The sequence below is a fragment of the Cyrtonyx montezumae genome, unplaced genomic scaffold, assembly GCF_038088225.1.
Source record: "Cyrtonyx montezumae isolate F1298 unplaced genomic scaffold, pur_monq_1.0 scaffold_1, whole genome shotgun sequence".
Classification (NCBI taxonomy): Eukaryota; Metazoa; Chordata; class Aves; order Galliformes; family Odontophoridae; genus Cyrtonyx; species Cyrtonyx montezumae.
Window position 1 is genome coordinate 1,549,575 of NW_027071825.1, and position 20,235 is coordinate 1,569,809.

Here is a 20,235-nt window from a genome sequence, read left to right on the forward strand (position 1 = left end):
CTACTTGTGAGTGATGCACACTAATCAGCCTCATGGTTATTTCTGTCTGTTGGTGTAATTACCCTTTGCCACCTGAAAGCTTCTGCTATATCAATTGTACTGGGACAGGACTGATGAAACACACTGCAATAGAGTGTTAGTGGCCTCGGTCAGCAATACTGGATATATCTTACATGTTCAAAAAAGTACATTTCTCAAGAGAATGTGCTAATTCCTCTGGAAACAAGAACTCAGTCTCAAGGTTACCCTTGTATCTGTTCTGCTTGGTCTTACTGAACGTAAAAATTGGCTCTGGATCCCCACTGCATCCCAAGGGACCTTCTGGGGAATTAACTTTGTCCTTCTAACCAAACCCTCTGGTTCGTGAACACATTTGAAACAGGAGTGACTAGAATAGCATTCAGCACCTCAACACAAACCGTTACATGCAACTCTCAGACACCACTCACAAATTACAGCCACCCAAACTGTCCCTGAATTGAAGAACTAGCCATCTCAGGCCACTCGCCTGCCTTGCTTCTCATCTCATTAATACCACCTATAAATCACTGTTTGTTAAATATTTTTGAATGTGTGAGTCACTCTTGGCTCTGCTGTCTTCTTGTGACTCCCAAAGCTGACAACAGCTCTGTCCCACCAGAGCAGGAAAGCAAGAACTGGCTGTAATTGCTGGCTGTGGGAAGTACAACATTCACTCCCTTATTCCAGAGAAACTGGAAGTGCCAGCAATCATGGGGAGGGTCGCTTTGAGTTGATTTAGTTTGTTAATGGATCATTTGGAGCAGGGCCTACACGTAGGCCAGGGGTTCAATGAGGGATCTGGGGGTCTCAGAGCAATCCCAAGGGGCAGGGAGAGGGCTGGAGCCAGGACAGGCTCCAGCTCAGCCCTTTTGGAGCTAGGACCTGCCTTCCTTGTAGAACTGGACCCTGCAGGATAAGGACCAAACAGACTACTAATCCTCTCCTTAACAGGGAGAGGAACAGACACTTGCATTGCTCGTTAGGTGTCTGAAGCAGTCCTAACCCCTCACTGCAACCTCCAGCATTTACACTGTAAGGAAAGGGAGAACATAAAGAAAGATCAGTCGTGCAGAGTGACACAAGCTGTGCTAGTGAAAACAAGGACAAGCTGTGAAATCCCCTCCTGGAATAAAGCGCCCTCTGTTGAAACAGAGGCATATGGACTTCTGAACCATCACCCACGTACCCTGTGAAGTGCAGCCAGAAGCAACAAAGCACTCCAACAAGATGGACAGTCTATTGCAGGGAGGTGAGTCGTGAGCACCCTCTCAGGTTGCCCTTCGACGTTAAGGCTGCACTATCTCACAGCATCAGCCCTCTTGGATCCCTCCTTCCCTGCCCCACTGACCCAAATAACAAATTCCCACCAGCTTCAAAAAGGAAGGACTTGGTCAGCAGCCAGTAAGTCGCAACTACTGGGGGTTTTGTTTTTCTGTTGTGCAAAGGCCATTTTTTCAGATGGAAAGCCAGTAACAAAGGCCCCTATTATATTGTGAAATACCAGTCTTAGGCAGGAATTAAATGGATAACAAAATCACAAGCCCAATTTAAATAGTCAAAGGGTTAGCAAAACATAAATGCCATGATCAACCCTCTTATTTCAAGCATAGGCTTTGTAGCACATGATAAAAACCCTTTTAACTTCTCTCCAAAACTTCTAGCAAACAAACATCCATGTGCGGTGCCATTTATTTGTGTTGATCAAGAAAATTAAAGCAACTTTGCCAGCATGCTGGAAAAAGAAGCTCAAAGCAAGTGATAAAAACAAATGTGCAGACATGGATACCTCAGCTGACCTGCCCTGCAGGCACCAACATCTGCTGTCCCCTGTGGCTCTGTGTGAGCCCCAGCAGTTACTAAGGAGACCCTTATTCCCCACCAGGAGGGCTGCTGTAAGCACTGACTCAAAATTCTTCATTTTAATAACAGACAACAATGCTATAAGCATGTTTCATAGGAAGGCAACCTTCCTATATGCAAAGACTCCGAAGTGAGATTATACTGTGTGATTATGCACAGTTTTGTTAATTATACATAAAATAGTGCAATAAACAAAGCCATGGCTGTAGTCTCACTATGAGAATAACCCTCCCCATTTCACCTAAGAGTTAGGGGGGAGGGAGAGCACGTTTCTGTATTCCCTGCTGCACAGAGACAAGAGACCCTCCAGGTACCAGGACAGCAGGAAGAACACTGCCTGCACATGCAGAACTGATCCCCTCGTGGCAGAGGAAGCAGGGAGCCACCAACCACAACATTCAAACTGAGCCATTAGAAAGCAGCGGTACCCACAGTGTTGGTGAGCATCTAGAACTCATCTAAGGAGAGCACTGATTTGAAAACACCTCCAGCTGAACAACTTGCCCTGGGACATGCACAGCTGTAACCAATTTCTGAAAATAACCCCCAGGGAGAAAGGCACAGCTGAAATAAACCTCAACATAAAGAACAAAAGCAAAGCAAGGGATAAATACAGGATAAATATCAGACCGCTGGAGAAAAATGTTTCTCCAGAAGTGTCCAGTTGTCATTAAAACTTAATCACAACACAGCAGTTAATGCTTCCTTCCATATCCTATTGCAAGACTCTCCCCTGTAAAGCCCTCTAGAACATACCAGTCACTTATTTGCAGGGATCACTTAAACAAATCAATTAGTCATTAGTACCTGGTGTGCATCCAGCCTAATGAAACAGGCTTTGCATCCATTACCATAGAGCAGAAACAATCCCTGCAGAGTAAATGATGCAGTGTCTTAAAAGTGGTGTTAACAACTGAGATCAGAGTTACAGAGATCATTTTAGAGCTTTACATAATTTCCCATAGTTTAACGGTAACGGCCTATGTTACCAGGACAAGTTTGGTTAGCTCCTGGCTGCTGACAAGCTTAGATTCACTTCATGCAATTAAAGCCCATTTACGATTTTAGAAAGTTACCCAAAGCCATAACTAGTTAAGAAGCTCACAAGCTTAAATGATTGAACTAACTGGAAAAATCAGTGCAAGATTCTTATGCTTCTCATTTTATTTTCTCATCTAAGTTGACAGGGAACTGCTCAGAGCAGCTACAAAAACAAGGGTGGGAGAGGTAGGAAACTTGTTAAGCTATATACTATATATCATATTACTAGCAAATCCAGAAGTAGGTTAAATAAAGCTCTTCAGGAACCAAGTCCCCTGGTTCAAAATCTAGTGCTGTAAGTTACTCTATAAGCAGTGAACGAGTTGGGTGAGGCAGCACAGAATAGCAATCCCAAATACTTGTTCTGCAAAACACTGCAATGCCAGCAGCTAACTGATGCAAAGTGCAAGTATGCTCATCCTCTTGAAGGCTTAGATGCCAAAATCATTGCTGCAAACAAAGAACCTCAGCTATTCAGAATCCAGATGCTGCAGCTTACTTTTCCTGATGGTGGGCACTTTAACAAATTGGATTAAAGTAACTGAGCAGGCTCATTTTCCCAAGCAGTGGTAGGATCAAGATCACACACTTAATACAGTCACCCACTGACCTACAAGGGTGCTGACCTAGGAAGAAAAGAGTTCTGATGCCTTCTGTATCCCCCTGCTGACCAGTGCTGATCAACGTGTCAGAATCTGGAAGCTCACAGAATCACCACATCCAGGAAGCAACAGTTTCAGGCTGAGCAGTAAGATAGTGGCATGTTTGAACACGGCCTCTGCAATGCATTCAAGATCGTGGCTTCTGAGATTTGTTCACAGAATGGCTGGGGGTGGAAGGGACTTCTGGAGGTCGTCTGGCTCAACGCCCTGCTTGACCGAGGCTGCACCAGAGCTGGTTGCCCAGAACCACACCCACTCAGCTTCTAAATACCTCCAAGATGTGGTGCTCCACAGCTTCTCCTGGCAATCCATCCCACTGTGTTCTGATCTCACTGATGGGCCATCCAGATGACCCAGAAGCCAGGTACCAAAACCTCTGCAGGACTGATGACCACAACACACTTCCTTTGCAGCTCCAGGGAAAAAAAATGAAGGAGATCTGAGAGTAAAATAGTCCCCAAGCACCACAGTGCCCGAGGATCTGCTTGAAAACTCTTATTTCACCACTTAGGGAGCATCAACACCAAGAGACATGTGAACAGCTCACCAGCAGTGCCCAGGTCTGACAGCCTCAGTGCCATTCTGAAAGCACTGGAGATGCTGTTCCTGTATCCTTCCTCTTACAGGACAGTCTTCTTTTTTTTGTCAGCTCTTGAAATTTAAGAAAGACAAATACTTGAGCATCAGGTACATTTACTCAGTTTTATTGGACAAAACAACAAGAAGAGCAGGATATGTTTTAATAGTTCATCTCAAGAACCTGGCAAACACAGGAAAACATGAAGAGCATTTACAAGTTACAAAAACTGCACAGTGAATGACAGAAAATGTGATTAATTGGCAAGGCAAGGAAGATCTATAAAAATGCAATACCACCTTTTTAGTTGATTATGAAAATGCTATTTCCATGTTATATGCATTCACAAAATCAGCACAGTGTTGAAATTAAGGCACTTTGGATATACAATGTTCACTTCCATAAAGGAAAACAATTTCAGAGAAACCACAGTAAATCACTACTGGCAGTGACAGCACGCCCAGTAGTGGCCATCAGAGCACCACATTGGTGTGAATGAGTGAAGCTCTTGTTAAAAACAAGCAATCAAAAACCCAAATGCACTGAAAAGGTTTTCTGACCCTATTAAACATTGAACTCGTTCAAGCAAATTTGCTTCTAAAGAGGTCAAAGAAGAATTTCATTATTCAAACACTATTAAATACAATTTTGAAAGCTAAGCAATTTAAAACAAACACCCATAGTGAAAACTGCAAGTTCACATTAAGTATTAGTGCAGCAGCTGCTTCAGAGATCTTCACTTTCTTCATTCAGAATCTCCCTGCCACTTCAAGAGGTTCACACTGACCACAGCAACAGCCAAAGGAAACAGTGCAATGGAATAATTTCCCAAGAAGCAATGCCTCCTCTCAACACTACACCAGAATTTCCAGTTTTTCTTTTTCACTTTAGATTGTCATATGCCCACTGCCTGCATCCCAGGTGGATCCCAGTCCTTATCTGCCACACACGTGCTATTTACTAACAGATGGAAAACAGATTCTACAATAACTATTCTTTAAAATAAAGAAAACCTGATGTGAGCATTTTTTCCTTTCTCCACCTGTCTCAAAAGCAAAACTTCAGTGGTAACTAAGTGGCTTCATAGACTTCTATTGCAGCCTTCCATACACAAATTCTGAGGAGTGAAAACATTCAAGAACCTAACACTGCAAGCACACAAGTACTTTAACTGGAGTGAAATGGAATGTTCAGCAAAGACTTCAGGTATGTGCAGGATCAGGCACTTCAGTTGTGTATCACTGTTGTTTTACTTCTCCAACTTGAACAAAAAACATCATAGTAAAGGGGAAAAAACAGTGAATTCTTTAAAAAAAATCACTGCAGTTTCTACAGAGGTCCTATGTTTGCTCTAAATAACTCAGCTAATAATTAGAGCAACAGTTCTTCTCAAATTAGTAATATATAGCAAATTTCTCTTGGTCAGACAACTTGCTGACACCCAGCATCTTACCAAGCACGTTCCTGCCATGCCTGTGGTGGAGCACTAGCATCCAGAAGAAAACCTCTCTTGTAACAGTAACTCTTCTTTTACAGCCGTGACACTGCAGACACACTTCAGTATCAGCTGCAACTACTCAGGATTCCTCAACACTGAAGCATTCACCTTATACACATATGAAGTTTAAGTTCATAATATGTAATTAACAGTTTTCCATCTAATCAAATACAAGAATTATTTTCCTTCCTGAAACAAGACACCCTACATTTGAATGATACTACGTTATTTGGACCACAGAATGACTTCTGTACCCCTTTAGCAGGGCCCTGAGCATGAACAAAAGACAGTACAGTGCTCACGTGACATTCATTCCTTTTTTAACCCACTGCTCTGCACAGCAATCCACAGGACACCGTTCTGCAGTACACTAGTAACGAGAGCTTGGACAATGCAGGGCTCTCATACAACCTAGTGGGCAGAAGGTGTCGTCTCAGTGAAGCTGCCACATCTTGCAGAGCTGGCTCTGTCACCTCCTTGCAGAAGGTCCCTCACAGCAGCCAGCCACAAACTAGCACAGATTATAAAACATGCATTTGCACTCTGCTAATCTGAAGAACTCTCAATAAAACATACCCTACACAGGAAACTTTTTTACTTCACAAAATGGCAATCTCCATGTCAGTTTCCCTAGGAAAGAATAAAACTAACACCTCTCTTCCTTTGCCCCTTTGCAGATTACTGAAGTGTGTTCTAGAGTTAGGGCTGTACCAGAACGCGTTGTTATCAAATTACGTGCCTCAAAAATCAATAAGTCAAAACAGTAATAAAGTTAACCTTATATATAAGATTATGAGAACGTTTACTAGGATAATGCCATCATAAAAATAGAGTGCTTTAATATAACAGTCTTACAGACAAGAAATAGCAGTATGAATAAGTATGTTACAGAAGCAATGAGAAGGGAAGAGATCAGTCCTGCCCAGCAGAACACTCACTTCTTTGCAATTCAGGCACTTCACACACAGGAATACAGAGCTGTATACTGTATTGTGACTGTAAGTGTCCTGAGAGTAGTTTCTTCCTCTGTGAGCCTTCGTGAGAGAAGTGTCAGCTCTGAGCACTAAAGTAAGACAACTCCCAAAATACATCCACAGTCATTAAGTTGAAGAGTGACAAAATATGAATATCTTTGGGAAAAGAACGAACACAGACTCTAAATGAACACCATCCATTTTTAACCAGGGTTTTGTTCTTTCATTAGGGAGTAAAAGTTGGCATAGGCCATGTTTGTTTCGATGTTACCAGAAAAAACAACTAGAACTACAGTCACTCAAGTGGAAAGCAAGTACTCATTCATCCTTAATCAGAGCAGAAAGACAATCAAGGTAGGAAACATTAAGCAGGATAATCTTTACATTGGTCTATTTCAATTACATGTTTTTGGAGAGAAAAAAAAAGTAGACATGCTGATCAACATCTCATGTATCAGTGAAACTCCAATTAGAGCAGAAATTAATGCACGTATATTGAAAAGGCAGTAAAAACAATTTATGTTCTGCAAACTTTTGTGGACAGATTTGCAACGGTGATCCCAACCTTTACTGAATTCCCCTTTGGCTGCCACATTTTAAAAAAGCACGTTAGGATGTGATAATGTAAAACTGCATGTATAAGCACACACCTGTAACAACATGTACACAGACACACACAGAATACAGGTGGTGATGTATGCTGCGAAACATTACCAGCATCACAGACACGTCCTACCACTGCTCCCAGCTAAAGTCATCTCCTCTACCAAACACAAGAAAAAAGCCTAGAATTGTAAGGAAAATGACTGCATTGCCAGCCAGCACCAGGCCACAGGCTCCCCATTTGATCTGAAATGCAAGGAAACAAAACAGTCAAAGCAGTTCTTTAACATACACTCAGGTCACTTATTTATATGCATTAGATAAACTAAATACTACAGAAAGCTGCTAAAAGCATGAAGAAAAAGGACAAAGAACAAATGCTGCAATTTGTAGTACTAATCACTCAGTTAGCAACTACTCATATAATTAATACAAGACTTCAACAGCCAAGCTAATATTTTAGAGCAAAATGATTACCTTGCCATACAAGTCACTAAAACGGACCTAAATCACAGAAAAGCCCACTGAGATTACTGCTTTCTTTTAAATACTATGTATAAAAATAAAAGATTCTTTCAAATAAATGTTGGTAATAAGCACAGAAAGAGGTACATAGCTTTCTGCAGCTATCTGCCCAAGTTTACCCTAATAAGCAACATTTACTCTGAAGGCACAGATATGAATTAGAGATCCCTCTTGCGGTCAGTTCTGGTTCTGCCAGCTATCAGCTCCACAATAAACTCGATGTCAGGCAAATCGTGCATTACAGCTGCACGAGCTGATGACAGGGAAGGGCGGGAGATGCAGGAGGAGATAAAATATCTTACACTGGAGCACAACAAAACTAGAAGAAAACTTTCTAGTCATGCACTTCGTTTGCTTAGGTCAAAAAGCAGCACAGGCAAGCTTCCAGTGGTGATTATTTTCATCAGCATCTAGGAACACCACAAGGAAAATAAAGGGATGATTTACAAATAAAACTGGCTCACCTGACTCAGAAAGAAACAACAGTACGCCTAAAGGTCACACTCAGTAACTGCTTTCTCAGGAGAAGAGTGAGCAGGCAGAACTTACCGCCTCGACCCGCGCGAGGATTATGGGAAAGCCAAAAGCAGAAACAACAATTCCAGTCGTGAAGAAATAGGCCAGCTCCCTGCAGGCACTGCTGGCTGCATCGCTGTCATCGCTTACCCTTCTGGCAATGAAGTGGGGAATGGGGCAGATGAAGTAAAATATTAAGACAAACAGAGGCCAGTAAACACTGAGGGGGGAAAGAAAAAAAATTAAGTACATCAGTTTAGGTGAATTTTCTCTTCAGAAAAAGTAATGACAGTAGTTGGAAGTCCTGCTCTGTGGTTTGAGAAGTGGATTAAGTGATTTAACCCTGAGCCAGAACTGAGCCACAGTGATGCGTCCTCATCCTCACGCACTCTCACACAACCAGAGTTTACGTAGTGCACGTCTGCACCGCCTCCCTGAGTCAGCTCACACCACCACCTCACAAAACCTACTGCCACCAGGACGAGGAGACGTAAAGGGCAGGAAGGGAACCAAAAGTTCTTCCCCAAACGAGAGCAATCCCAGCCTGTAAACAAGGCAGCTCTGAAGACACAGCCTGGGTCACGCATCTCCGCCAGCACTCCCTGCAGCTTCACCTGCACTGATACAAAACCCTTTGCGTGGGAAGGGACCCTGAAAGGCCCTCACGATGAGCAGGGACACCCCAGCTCGCAATGGCGAGCCGTGGCTGCGGGCGGCCCTGGAACCACGACAAAGCGTCGGGACAGCAGCGGGAAAGCAGTCACCAAGCGGAGCCCAAGCCCGTGAGACCGAGCAGCTCCTCGGCACGCAGGACGGAGGCTCGGGACACGCGGCCCGCTCACCCGTAGTACTCCAGGGCGCAGCCCAGCATGAGGAACGTCAGCCCGATGGCTCCGCTGAACGACAGCCCCACGAGAGCTGCAAAGCACAAGGCAGGCGGTCAGGCGGCGCCGCTGAGGGAAAGGGGAGAGCGGGCGGGCAGCGGCTCGGGACCGCCGGCGGCGCTCGGTACCTTTGATGCCCGCCATGTTTCCGGCGGGCCGGGCGGCCCAAGCTCCGCTCCTCAGCGCCACGAACGACGCCCAGTCGAGCTGGCGGCGCGCGACTTCCGGCTCTTAGCCCCGCCCGCTGGCGGAGCACGTGATGCCTTAAAGGGCCGGCTCTGCCGCGAGAGATGACGCCCGAACTCCCTCACCCGGAAAAGGGCGGCGCGCCCTTTAAGCGTCGTCCCCCCGGCGCTGCGCTCTGCGTTCCGCTCATTCGCTGCTCTCGTTTGTCTCGAGCGAGTGGGTCCTGCTGAGCTGTACGGGTACAACACGGAGATGCGGGACGCACACAGCACGCCCTGCAGATAAAAAGGAGGCTCCACCCAACGCTCGGGGAAGCGTCGTTGTTTATCCGGCATTGACCGAGAAACCACCCTGTCCTGCGCTGAAAGCAAGAAGGCAGAGATCCCACGCCCCACACAAGCACAAAGCATACCTGAATGTTCATTTCAGCTTTTAATGTATATACAAATGTTTTAGACCAGTCACAATTTCATTGAGTATATACTGTATTTACAAAAATTACAATGATTTAGTCAAACAGTAAACCTGAACATTGATAACCTCTGTCACTACCAGATAGGACAAGAATTTATTTCTTTTTTAGTTAACTATTTTGATATACATACGTCCTAATACTTTCATGCACCCATAAAAACATTAGGGATGAAGTAATCAAAGTTTAGGTGGGGTAGGGTTTCTTTGGGTAGATAAAGTCTAATGATGGATTTGCATTTTGTGAACGTATGAGTATCCAGAGTTGTTTGCCATGACAAACCTGATACAAAGCTAACATAGTTTTCATTATTAAAAAAAAAGTACATTATAGTAATGAGATCCTTTTTATTATATAGGCATAGGTCACAATATCTACAAATGTGAATGAGAAACAATAAACCAACAAATCACAGGAACATGATTCACATTCCAGTTATCTCTTTAAATAAGACAAGCACATACTGGATCAAAACATTAATAAATAACATCCAGTTTGTTACTATTATCTTAAGGTCTTTTATATAAAAGGAGACCTATGTGTTGGTTTCACATTTTCAATTAATGGTAGTAAATAATGGACCAATACAACAAAAGGATGACTTTTATACAGAAAGCAATGTACTTTGACACACTGTCTTTGCAGTATAAGCTTTGCCACTTGAAAATTGAAGTGCAACAGCAAGTGGATTGTCTTCAGAAACCACCAGCTTTACTGACTCACATCAGATGGCAACCTGTTCCTTAAGCAGCAAATACAAACTATTTCCTGCTTATCTTCTCCATACTCCTGCCTTCCAAAGCCCCAAGACAGATACAATTGTTGGTAAACAAACTGCTAGCTTCAGTGATTCTACAAAAGGAGAAAGTCGGATTTGGGGTGAAGAGCATAACTTGTTTTGAACTAGGAAAGATGCTTCAGCATCAAAGATATTTCATTACGATATTATTGCTTTGGTCCATAATAAACCTCTAAGATAATTAATTTGCACTGTATTTACCTCAAAAATCAGACTTGGCCCACAGATGTCTGCATGACAGCTTGTACACCGAGGTCTGAAAAGTGAAGTCGCAACGGGTTGCATTTTGCCAGGAGCCTTTGCCAAGTGCTCTGGAGCTGATAAAGGCATAGAGGTGATGCAGGTGGGCTGGAAAAAGTCTTCTGAATCCTCAGGAGAAGAGCTGTTACCTATAGGCTAGGAAGTTTCTAAAAATTTGCAGCAAGCTTCTTGGTATTTTCTTTCGTTTGATGGCTTCAAACTACTGATGAGAACTTCATGGGAAATGTTGCACAAGCTCATTCTTCCCTTGTACAAACATAGAACCACTCTTCCCCCCTCCCCCCCAGCTCACTGTTCCCCCATAACTGCTGTCTAACAAGCCATCGAGGTGCTGTTTAACATCAATTACTTGTTGTTTGCTTTAAAGACACTTACTCCATGACGCTGAGGAATTTTTTTCCACGCATTTCACTGCTGGACTGTGAGGTGAAGTACAGTATTAATGCATAAAGCAGCAGTAAGCTGCCACACTGATCTACCCAGGCTTCAGCTTTGTCTCTACTCAGGCATACTATGCTATATGAGCAATTAAGCAGCAAACGGTGACTGTTGGAAGTGTGCCTAAACCACATCTGAGCACTTAAATTTGATGAAGTTTGATCCAAACCTAGGAAGAAAGTACATCAAAGTCTGGGCTTCACCACCAGTTACAGAACTCAAGTGATGTGTTGCCATATCACATTTCACATACACGAAAAAAAAAAGTAGGAAATTCACCAGCTACACCGTGTCAGAGAAAGAACAATTCCACCTTTTTCCCAGAATGTGTTCTCTCTCACCCCACTGGAATCCAAAAGGGAAAAAAAAAGGTACAAGGAACTGTAGCCCCGTGGCTCTCAGATGACAAGCCAGGTGGCTGGAGTTCCTTTTGAGCTCAGGATTCTTGAAACAAGCATAAGGAAACCTTTCTCTTGCTCTTCATGATAAGTATTAGGCTCTTAGTTTTCTGAAACTTCTGAATTTCCAGCCAGAGTTTGGTTGATCTGTGACATTTGTGACAAGAGACTATACAAGCACTAGCACAGGTCTGTAGTGGAGACTGAGAAAGTAGCTAATACAAGGGTTTTTGTCCTTGGTTTTCAAATTCTGACCAGGCATCATTTAGCTCCATAAATATCATCTTTGCATATTGTTCGTATGGCTGCCCAGTAGCCTGGAACAAAAACAAAAACAGGGATATCACATCTGTCAAGGCACACTACCAGCAGCAGGCCTCTGTGCAGCTAGATTCTCAAACACATATAATTCACTTTCCACAAACGTTTTTTGCTTGCTCTTTGATGAGGAAAAAACTACCGCTGAGGGTTGCTGACCTTGTTTAAAGCTTCAGTTTCCTGGCTCTCCAGCATTTCTGCTCCCCAGAGCCGACAGCCCCCGATGTGACAAAGCAAAGAGATGCAGTCCCAAGGGGACCAAAAGCTTTAACCAAGGCTGGAATGCTTCTAAGCATTTCTTTGTACCGATACATCGAGCAACCGCATTTAACACCTTATAATTAATCTTATTTTTGAGAACAGTGACAATTTCTGATCCATGTGCACTAGGAAAGCCTTACCTTGTCAGGGTGAACGACGAGCACTGCCCGCCGGTAGACCTTCTTCACTTGCTCTGGAGTTACAAGATCTGCCATGCTAACAGGTTTCCACTTGGTCTCCCCTGCCCATAGGACAGTATGCATTGTGGACAGCAGGGCTCTTATATTTCTCTCCTTTCCTTCAATCCACTCCAGGATCTGAGGAGAAAAACGTGAATCTCCATTTATGCCTTACATTAGATATTCCAGAAGGGAGAGGTTCCTGCATTTGAATAGCAATGACTCCAAGGAACATCTCATATTTCTTTCCGAGCTTCAGAAAGCCTTTGGGAGATATTTGTGAAAGATATTTGTCAGTCTGCACTTTGTCTTTAATTTTTATATCACCACTTGAAAGCTAAGACACAGTCAGAGCCAAAAATACTGCCAAAAATACTGAGTTGAGCCACTCCTAAGAACACTTCTGAACAACCATTACATGGAATAGTCAAAAGATAAATGAAATGATTGACCATGTGGCTCTTCAGCAAGCTTAATTGCATACCTAAAAATAAGCCTGACTGGAACTCTGCTGTGGAGGCATATCTTTAGAAGCCTTAGCTCTAGACATGCACAAAAGACTCATACAGAAGCTTAGCTTCCATATAAATCCTTTTAACCTTTAAATCAGTAGCCTCAATTCTCTCCATGTGCTTTTTTTCTATTTGTAATCTAGCAGCCAAACAAAGCAGTAGGTACCCCACTTCCCTAGATGATGTCCCCCCTTAGTGGTTGCCCACAGCTGCAGTTCTAATCTGTGGCTTAATAGTCCTCGTGTAGAGTGGGACACATTGAACTTCCTTCCCTTTATAACAGACCTGTCGTTTGGCAATTCATTCCGGAGAGATGAGAGAATTTCAAAGTAGATAAGATTAATGAGACAGAGGTTCCGTTCAATTAGCTGTGCCTGCTCAGCAGAGCTGCAGTGACCTGGCATCTCAGCAGCCATGACAGTAACACTGAGTAAGCCACTGCTGTTTTCTGGTTTAGGACAGAAATGCATCCTCGGAGTTTTAAGTGTATCCCAAAGGATGTTCACATCTTCAGGAAAGGTGTAAAAACACATTATATGAACAAGCAGCAGGAAGCTCTCACTTTCTGCCCCAAGACAATCTCATTCTGGGGGAAAAGTCTCTCATTTGGTTTGGTTGAAGGACAGGCAGAGATGTTTGCTGCTCTTTTATCTGCCTTATTTCTAAGAAGCTACTCTGGAACAGAGGGTGTTACGTTGTTGTTTTTTAATATAGTTCTAGGAGACAAACTGTGTTCTTTCTCCAAGTGCTGCCTCTCATTCTGATGACCTAGTGGAAATTTTTCCAGATGTTCTCCAACACCTGCAGTCTCTGACTTTGCTTTTCTGGTCACACTAACTTGATGCTGTCTGGGATGCAAGTGGGGAGCACAGCAGTGCATGACGCCATCAAGTTTAGACACCTACTTTATGGAAGCATGAGATACCACGTGGTGCTGGGGATCCAGCAGTGCTGTGGAGGATGTGTACTACAACAAGAGCACAGCTTGCTGGCATTAGATGGCCTTTCCATTTGCTCAGATGCCTCTCACATGCAGGAAGGCCAGTGACTTGCAGCCCAGCTCCACCTTTTAGGGAGCGCTCGAGAGCATCCAGCATGATGAGAATGAAAGACATGCTGAATGACAGTAAGAGCATAAACAAGAGTGTGGCTTACTTTCAGTTTTTCAGGGTCCATCTCCTTAGCCATCTCTTCTTTTCTCATCTCAGCTATTGTTTTGGGTCCCTTCTTGTCCTTATGGGCATTAAAACCTTGACCAGATAATAGATCTTCGAAATCTGCAGACACTTTTGGTTTTGAATCTTGAAAAGCAAGAATAAGTTGTTTTCACAATACAGGCTTATTTAACACTGATTCCCTTCCCAAGCAACACCTCACATCATTTCAGACAGTCTCCCAGTGATTATGAGTACGTAGGCTCCCACTGAAGAGGTATAAGCTAATGCTATTTTTTAATTATTATTATCAAATCCCATTTGTCAACCAGGATTTCCTAAATATTATCACGCTTCAGAGCCTAGAACAGGAAACTAATGTTGAACTTTGCATATCATCAGCATGACTTGCTCACCAGACAGCAACCTGCTTCGGTGCGTTAAAGCAATATCCCAAAGAGCCAACCTTTCAGACACCGAACTCTGAAATGCTTACCAGCATTAGCTGGTCCTTTTCCACGTTCATTTTGCGCTCCTGGCATTGCTGAGAAACTCACGTTGTAGTTGGGTTTGTTCTGGGGTGAGGCATGGGACATGCCTGGCTGGGCCTTGGCCTGTGTCTGCTGCCAGCCATAGCCAGCTCCCTGCTGCCAGCTGCTGCCCATGGGCTGTGGAGAGGGCTTCTGTGGTGAGGGGGGGAATCCTCCGCCCATACCTGTCGGCGTGGTTGGTTTGCTGGCAAATGAAGGGCCACCTGCACAGAGAGGGGAAAGGAGCGACGGCGTGCATTGACAAACAGAGCACTGACTCACCTTCTGGACCCCAAGCAACGTGCAGATGGCTGGGAACCACAGCTACGTGTTGTAACCTGCAACCTGCTCTTGGGAACCTGCTTCAGGTGGGGTTGGACTGGGAACGCTCCAGAGGACCCCTCTAACTTCTACCACTGTTAATCTGGGCTTTGATGGTTACAGCAGCACCATCAAATCGATGCATGTTGAAACAGTCCCTCATTACGCTGTGCTGATGTGGCATTGTCCCACACAGTCACGTGTTTCAGCGCCTTATTACTTTAGAGGGTGGTGCTCGGATTTAGTTTGTGGTGGGTGGTATTCAGCATTAATGTTTTAGCCTTTGAGATTAATATCCACGCTCAACTTTGAGTTCTGAAACGTATCATGAAAAGTGGGCGAAGTGCTATTGATTTAGCTACGAACAACAGCAGTGTAGTTAAATATCCAGTGGATGCCAAGTCGTTTGTTTTTGAACTCCATAGCTGTGCTGCAGAATCTACGCTTTAAAAGCACATCGATGGTGCTGACATGAGTCTTGGCATTCCTTTTATTTTGCTCCTGCAGAGCAGCCAGTGATCCAGCAGAGGGAACTGGGAAACCTAATTCCAGAACCATGCTGGTACTGACGCAAAGGAGAAAACAAACATCGGATAAAACCACAGCAGCGCCTTGCGAAGAGCTGAGGGCAGTGACAGAGGGAAGAAGAATCTATTTACCACTCAGAAGAGCTGACACGCTGGCTTTTAAGGAAAACTCGAGCCATTTGTCAGGACTGCTTTTCTGATATTGGGGCTGAGGGTTTGCTGATAGTTCTGAGACAGAACAAGGAGAAAATGCATGTCTGAGAGCCAAGCAAACAGCCCTTCGTAGCCAGGTGTAAAAGAAAATGGGTTCAGATCCCACCTTCCAACAGTGCTGCAAGTTGGAGACAGATGAGTGAGGAACCACAGGTTTCCTCACAAAGGAGGAAAGTGGGCCAAATCCAGAAGGATGAAACAATTCCTCAAGGACCCCCACAGCTATCAAGAGCCAGAGCCTGTTCCCAGGCACAGCTCCAAGGTCTGCAGCAACCATTCTGCTGTTGGACTTAAACACAGCAGCATCCTTAGCCAGAAAGTGTCGATGTGAATGAGACAGAGGTTTTGCTTTGCAATCCACACAGCCTACAAGGTCCAAACTGTTGCTGGCATGCGCAGTTGTTGTTGTTTTGATGAAAGATCAGTAAAAGCACAGGTTTGTGAAAATTTACACGGAATGAAGCAGGAGAGAATGCTGGAAAGTGGCAGTGGCATGCAGCTAGGCTGAGAGAACCCATAGAGCTCTGTCACATATCAGGTTGTTCATTCTATTTCTCTAAACCTGGGCAAGCTGGTAACTTTTTTTTTTAGGGGATGCAAACCTGCTAAACTTGCTCCAAGAGTCCCCAGGTCAGCAAATGGATCCAGTGTTTGGGGTTTAGGCTGATGAGTGGGAGTGCTGTGGAGGGATCCTGTAGGACTGGTGGCAGCCGACTTGCTTCCCATACCTAGGCCACCTTAAAGATAAGAAGGAAAAAAAAAAAGGAAAAATAGCTACATTTTTATTCTTGTTTTACTTGAATGCAGCTCTTACCCAAGGCTCAGTTACGTAATGTTACAAGACTGATGTTAAAATCAAGTGTATTATTGTCAGGCTCCTAAGCAGTCTCAATTCAGCGCTGGCCCAGACTACTTGCACTCCCACTCACAATTAGGCTCAGCAACAAGAACATTCCCAGACTGCCTGCAGTGACAGAGTAATTATGATAAATGGATATATTTTAAGAACTGGAAGCCTTCAGGAAGCGAGTTTTGGTAGGACACACATACCCCCCCAGGAGTAGAAGGAATCATACTATAATTTAGCAGCATCCCAGGAACATGCAACATTTTCCAGGTCCTCCTCTTGGCTCCTCAATGGAATGAGGCACGAGCACGTACCCGCACCCCTATCACCTGTCCCACCTCATGTCCTGATCTTCTGAGGAAGGAAACAGATCTCAGGGCTCACTAAAGCTTTTCCATTAAGTGTTCTGAGCTTTTACAGTACATACCTGGTTTGTTGGCCCAGTCCCAACCACCTGAAACATCGGACTGTATGGAAACGGTTGGTGTGCTGGAAGCTAAGCAGAATGGCTACGTATAAATATTTCAGAGCAGTACAGCAAAAACAACTTAATCATAGAATCATTCAGGTTGGAAAAGTCCTCTAAGCTCTTCAGACCAAACCCCAGCCCACCCCCCCATCCCACTGCCCACGTCCCTCAGTGCCACATCCCCACAGCTCCAAACACCTCCAGGAGCAGTGACCCCCCCCACACCCCCTGAGCAGCTGTGCTGGTGCCTCATTGCTCTCTAGAGAAGACATTTCTCCTAATAGCCAACCCAAATGTCCCCAGTAATCCAGCATCTGGGAAGAGCAGGGGGCAAGGAGAAGGACAGATAGCATAGGGCTGTGTCTCTCTATCATTTTCTAATTAGAAGTGGACTTCTGCTCCACAAAGGGCATTCGAAATTTTCCGTTTATTTCTGATCTCACACTGTACAGACGTAAGGAAGGAAGGACATAGATTTACAGTCTTTGTTTTATGTCTGCTTTGGTCAGAGGCTTTATATACATATTTATAAAATCTTATCACTGGAATAACTTGGGGTTTTATGTTTCTGAGCACATCTCAACCCAAGGAAATGCTCTATATGCGAAGGGCAAGGATGGAAAACACAGATACAGCAAAGCAGCCTCTGCCTCCACATAAATAGAGACAATAAGGAAGTCTTTGCTTTAGCCTGTATCTAACAAAGTCTGTACATCTACCCAGTTCACCCTGCCAGCTTTTCATTATACACAGAAATTAGCAGTGTCATTTAATACCTCATCATGCTGGGGTATCATTTAAATTCCTTTCATTAGTGCAGCCAGCTCCAAGTGTGACCCAAAGGTCTCATTCACAGAGGTAATACCCAGTGCCCCAGCCTGGCAAAGCAAGGATGTAAGCAGTGCCAGCAGCAGACTAGTTCCCTCCTTTGTCACCCTGACTTTCCAAGGAGACTGTGCCAACCAAGGGATGTGTGTCAGATGGTGAGACACAAAGGAATTAGTATCTGAATGTGTTTCAGACAGAGAAGGTTATGACATTGCATTTTGGCACAGGGAGAGAAAGAGACAACTAAGAGGCTTCTTTTTTAAACAAAGGAAGAAACTAAAGAGTGGAATTTAACTGTGAATTTGGCCAGGGTTACTATCAGATCTGAAGAAATCAGATACCTCTAACCAAAATCACCAAAGGACGAGTGTTTTCTTTAGCAGGCATAATATGCTATGCTCTATTTAGCTCAATTAATGGCAGTTTGTTCAAAGTAGACCTCATAACCACAGGAATATGCAGGCAGACATTCTTCATGGTCTCTTTCCTCACGTATACAAGTAGCGTATTAATTAAGTATATGACTTGAGCAAAACAAGTCTCATCCCACCACACTTCAACCGATGTACATCCTTTAAGTCTAGAGACACAAAGCCCTTTCCTGTTCAGTGGGCTTTGTGTGGTTTAGAGCCATTTCATGGTAAGCACCAGCTTGCACTAAACAGCTCCATCAGATTTCAAAGCAACATTCTGAATTCACTGAAGAGCCTCGCTTTCTTACCCATGTGGAAGGGATCGCTGTGCACAGTTGGTGAAGGACTTCTTGTTGCCTGAAGGAAAGGATCACCAGGGACGTTTGATGAACCAAGAAAGGAACCCAGGAGATCTGGACCAGCTTGCTTAGGGCTACTTCCAAATGGATCGAAGGCAGATGCTGCAAGACATTTTTGAGAACTCTAAATCACCGACTGTGCCACCAAACTCAAACTCAGCCACAGCACTGCCCAAGCCAGTGCCCTCCTTAACAAAATGGAAAACAAATCCAACATCTTTTACAAGAAAGATTCAATGATTTGTTGCTAGGGAAAAGTTCAGGGAGTGAACTGCGCTCTTTGAAACTGTACCATAAAGGATTAGGCCAAACCAAACTCAGGGAGACCACACAGACATCAGATCGAGCTCGGTGTTCTTACTTTGCTTTGGCAAAACCAACCACCTATGCCAGAGACCCTCACCTGTCCAATTCCACACGGTATCTACTTGTCCTTCTCTGTTCCCTTAATCCTCCAACAGAGCCCTCTTTCTAATGATCTAATCAACCATTCCTTCCACCAACCTGATTTCAATCTTTGGAGCAAAAACAGTAATAATTAAAAACAAAATCTTCCTATATTGCCTATTGTATCTGCTTGAATGTTTAGAAACATTAGAGTGTGTCACTGTATTTCACAGCCCAAGAACCACCATCCTAGCTCCAAACCTCTGTTAGAAAAGAAATTCAAGCTAAACCACTACGGGTCTAACCAAGACCCAAGTGGCCGGGTTGTCTTTGTTTTTAATTAGTGTACCTTCTCCTCACATACACTATTGGGCGCACTGGAAGAAGGGTGACTTCCAGTGGCCGTAGTTAAGAAGCCAGCCAAGCATTTGGGTGAGCTCTCCAGAGCCTGAAAGAAACAAGCTGGCCAATCTGGAGACTCCAGCTGCAGAGCAGAGGAACTGGACGGCCTCTCAGTGCCTCTCTGCTTCCACAAAAAGCGTGCCCAGGGAGGAAAGAACTCCTTCCTTACCTTCTCCCACCCTCGGGGATGGGGACGGGGACGCCGAGGCTGCAGAGTGCCGAGGAGTGGAGTGCACTGATCCGGGCCCCGCCACGTGAAAGACCTCATCGGCAGCGGGCTGCGTGCTCTGCCCGTGGGAGCCCGGCCCGCCCACCCCAAACAGATCGCTCAGCAAGTCCGAGTTGGAGGGGGCAGCCGCCGGCTGCGAGGGAAAGCTCTTGCTCATGGGGCTGCCATCCAGCCCCAGCAGGTCCACGTCCTCGGGTGGAGGTGGTGCTGGAGGCTCCTGCTGCTTTTTGCTGTGTTTTGGTGTCCCGTGGGGCTTGTCACCGCTGGCATTGCTGTGTTGACTGGAAAGGGACAAGAGTTCATCATCGGACTGTTCGCTTTCCTCGTGCACCAGCGCTGCTCGGTCCTCTGAGGTGGGGTGAGAGCTACTTTTGTCAGACTTCTGGTCTAAAATGAAATTAGATCGCCGTTAGATTTTTTCATCGCAAGGCTCCCCCAGAAATCAGCTTATGTGCAGAACAAAAAGCTACCAAGAACAAAACCTTTCAGAATGTGATGAAGATCTAAATGAAAGTCTTTGCTGGGCTGCGTGCTAAGCAGTCAGCATTATTGATCAGGAACACAAGGGGAG

General features: G+C 44.6%; 3 protein-coding genes across 4 annotated transcripts in view; all 3 read right to left on the reverse strand.

The window, feature by feature from the left end:
• LEPR (leptin receptor) overlaps window positions 1-7,401 on the reverse strand; it is a 46,657-nt gene extending 39,256 nt beyond the window's left edge. Inside the window, exon 1 of the mRNA XM_065737293.1 lies at window positions 7,348-7,401. The gene's annotated coding sequence lies outside the window, so the exon portion shown is untranslated. The remainder of the gene's footprint in view (window positions 1-7,347) is intronic.
• Window positions 6,479-9,393, reverse strand: LEPROT (leptin receptor overlapping transcript). Its single transcript, XM_065737733.1, has 5 exons — window positions 9,290-9,393; window positions 9,120-9,195; window positions 8,311-8,497; window positions 7,302-7,482; window positions 6,479-7,263 (listed from the first exon to the last, which is right to left on the reverse strand). Exons 1-4 carry the CDS (start codon window positions 9,303-9,305, stop codon window positions 7,366-7,368), a joined length of 396 nt encoding a protein of 131 aa, XP_065593805.1. The 5' UTR covers window positions 9,306-9,393; the 3' UTR covers window positions 6,479-7,263; window positions 7,302-7,365.
• Window positions 9,394-10,146: 753 nt separating this feature from the next.
• Window positions 10,147-20,235, reverse strand: part of DNAJC6 (DnaJ heat shock protein family (Hsp40) member C6) — a 37,557-nt gene continuing 27,468 nt past the window's right edge. For both annotated transcript variants that reach the window (XM_065737317.1, XM_065737306.1), the window contains 8 exons: window positions 19,605-20,051; window positions 18,596-18,748; window positions 17,005-17,073; window positions 16,333-16,467; window positions 14,636-14,893; window positions 14,141-14,286; window positions 12,435-12,611; window positions 10,147-12,032 (listed from right to left, as the gene is read on the reverse strand). In XM_065737317.1, the coding sequence (XP_065593389.1) occupies window positions 11,931-12,032; window positions 12,435-12,611; window positions 14,141-14,286; window positions 14,636-14,893; window positions 16,333-16,467; window positions 17,005-17,073; window positions 18,596-18,748; window positions 19,605-20,051 (1,487 nt within the window). In that variant the 3' untranslated portion in view covers window positions 10,147-11,930. The remainder of the gene's footprint in view (window positions 12,033-12,434; window positions 12,612-14,140; window positions 14,287-14,635; window positions 14,894-16,332; window positions 16,468-17,004; window positions 17,074-18,595; window positions 18,749-19,604; window positions 20,052-20,235) is intronic.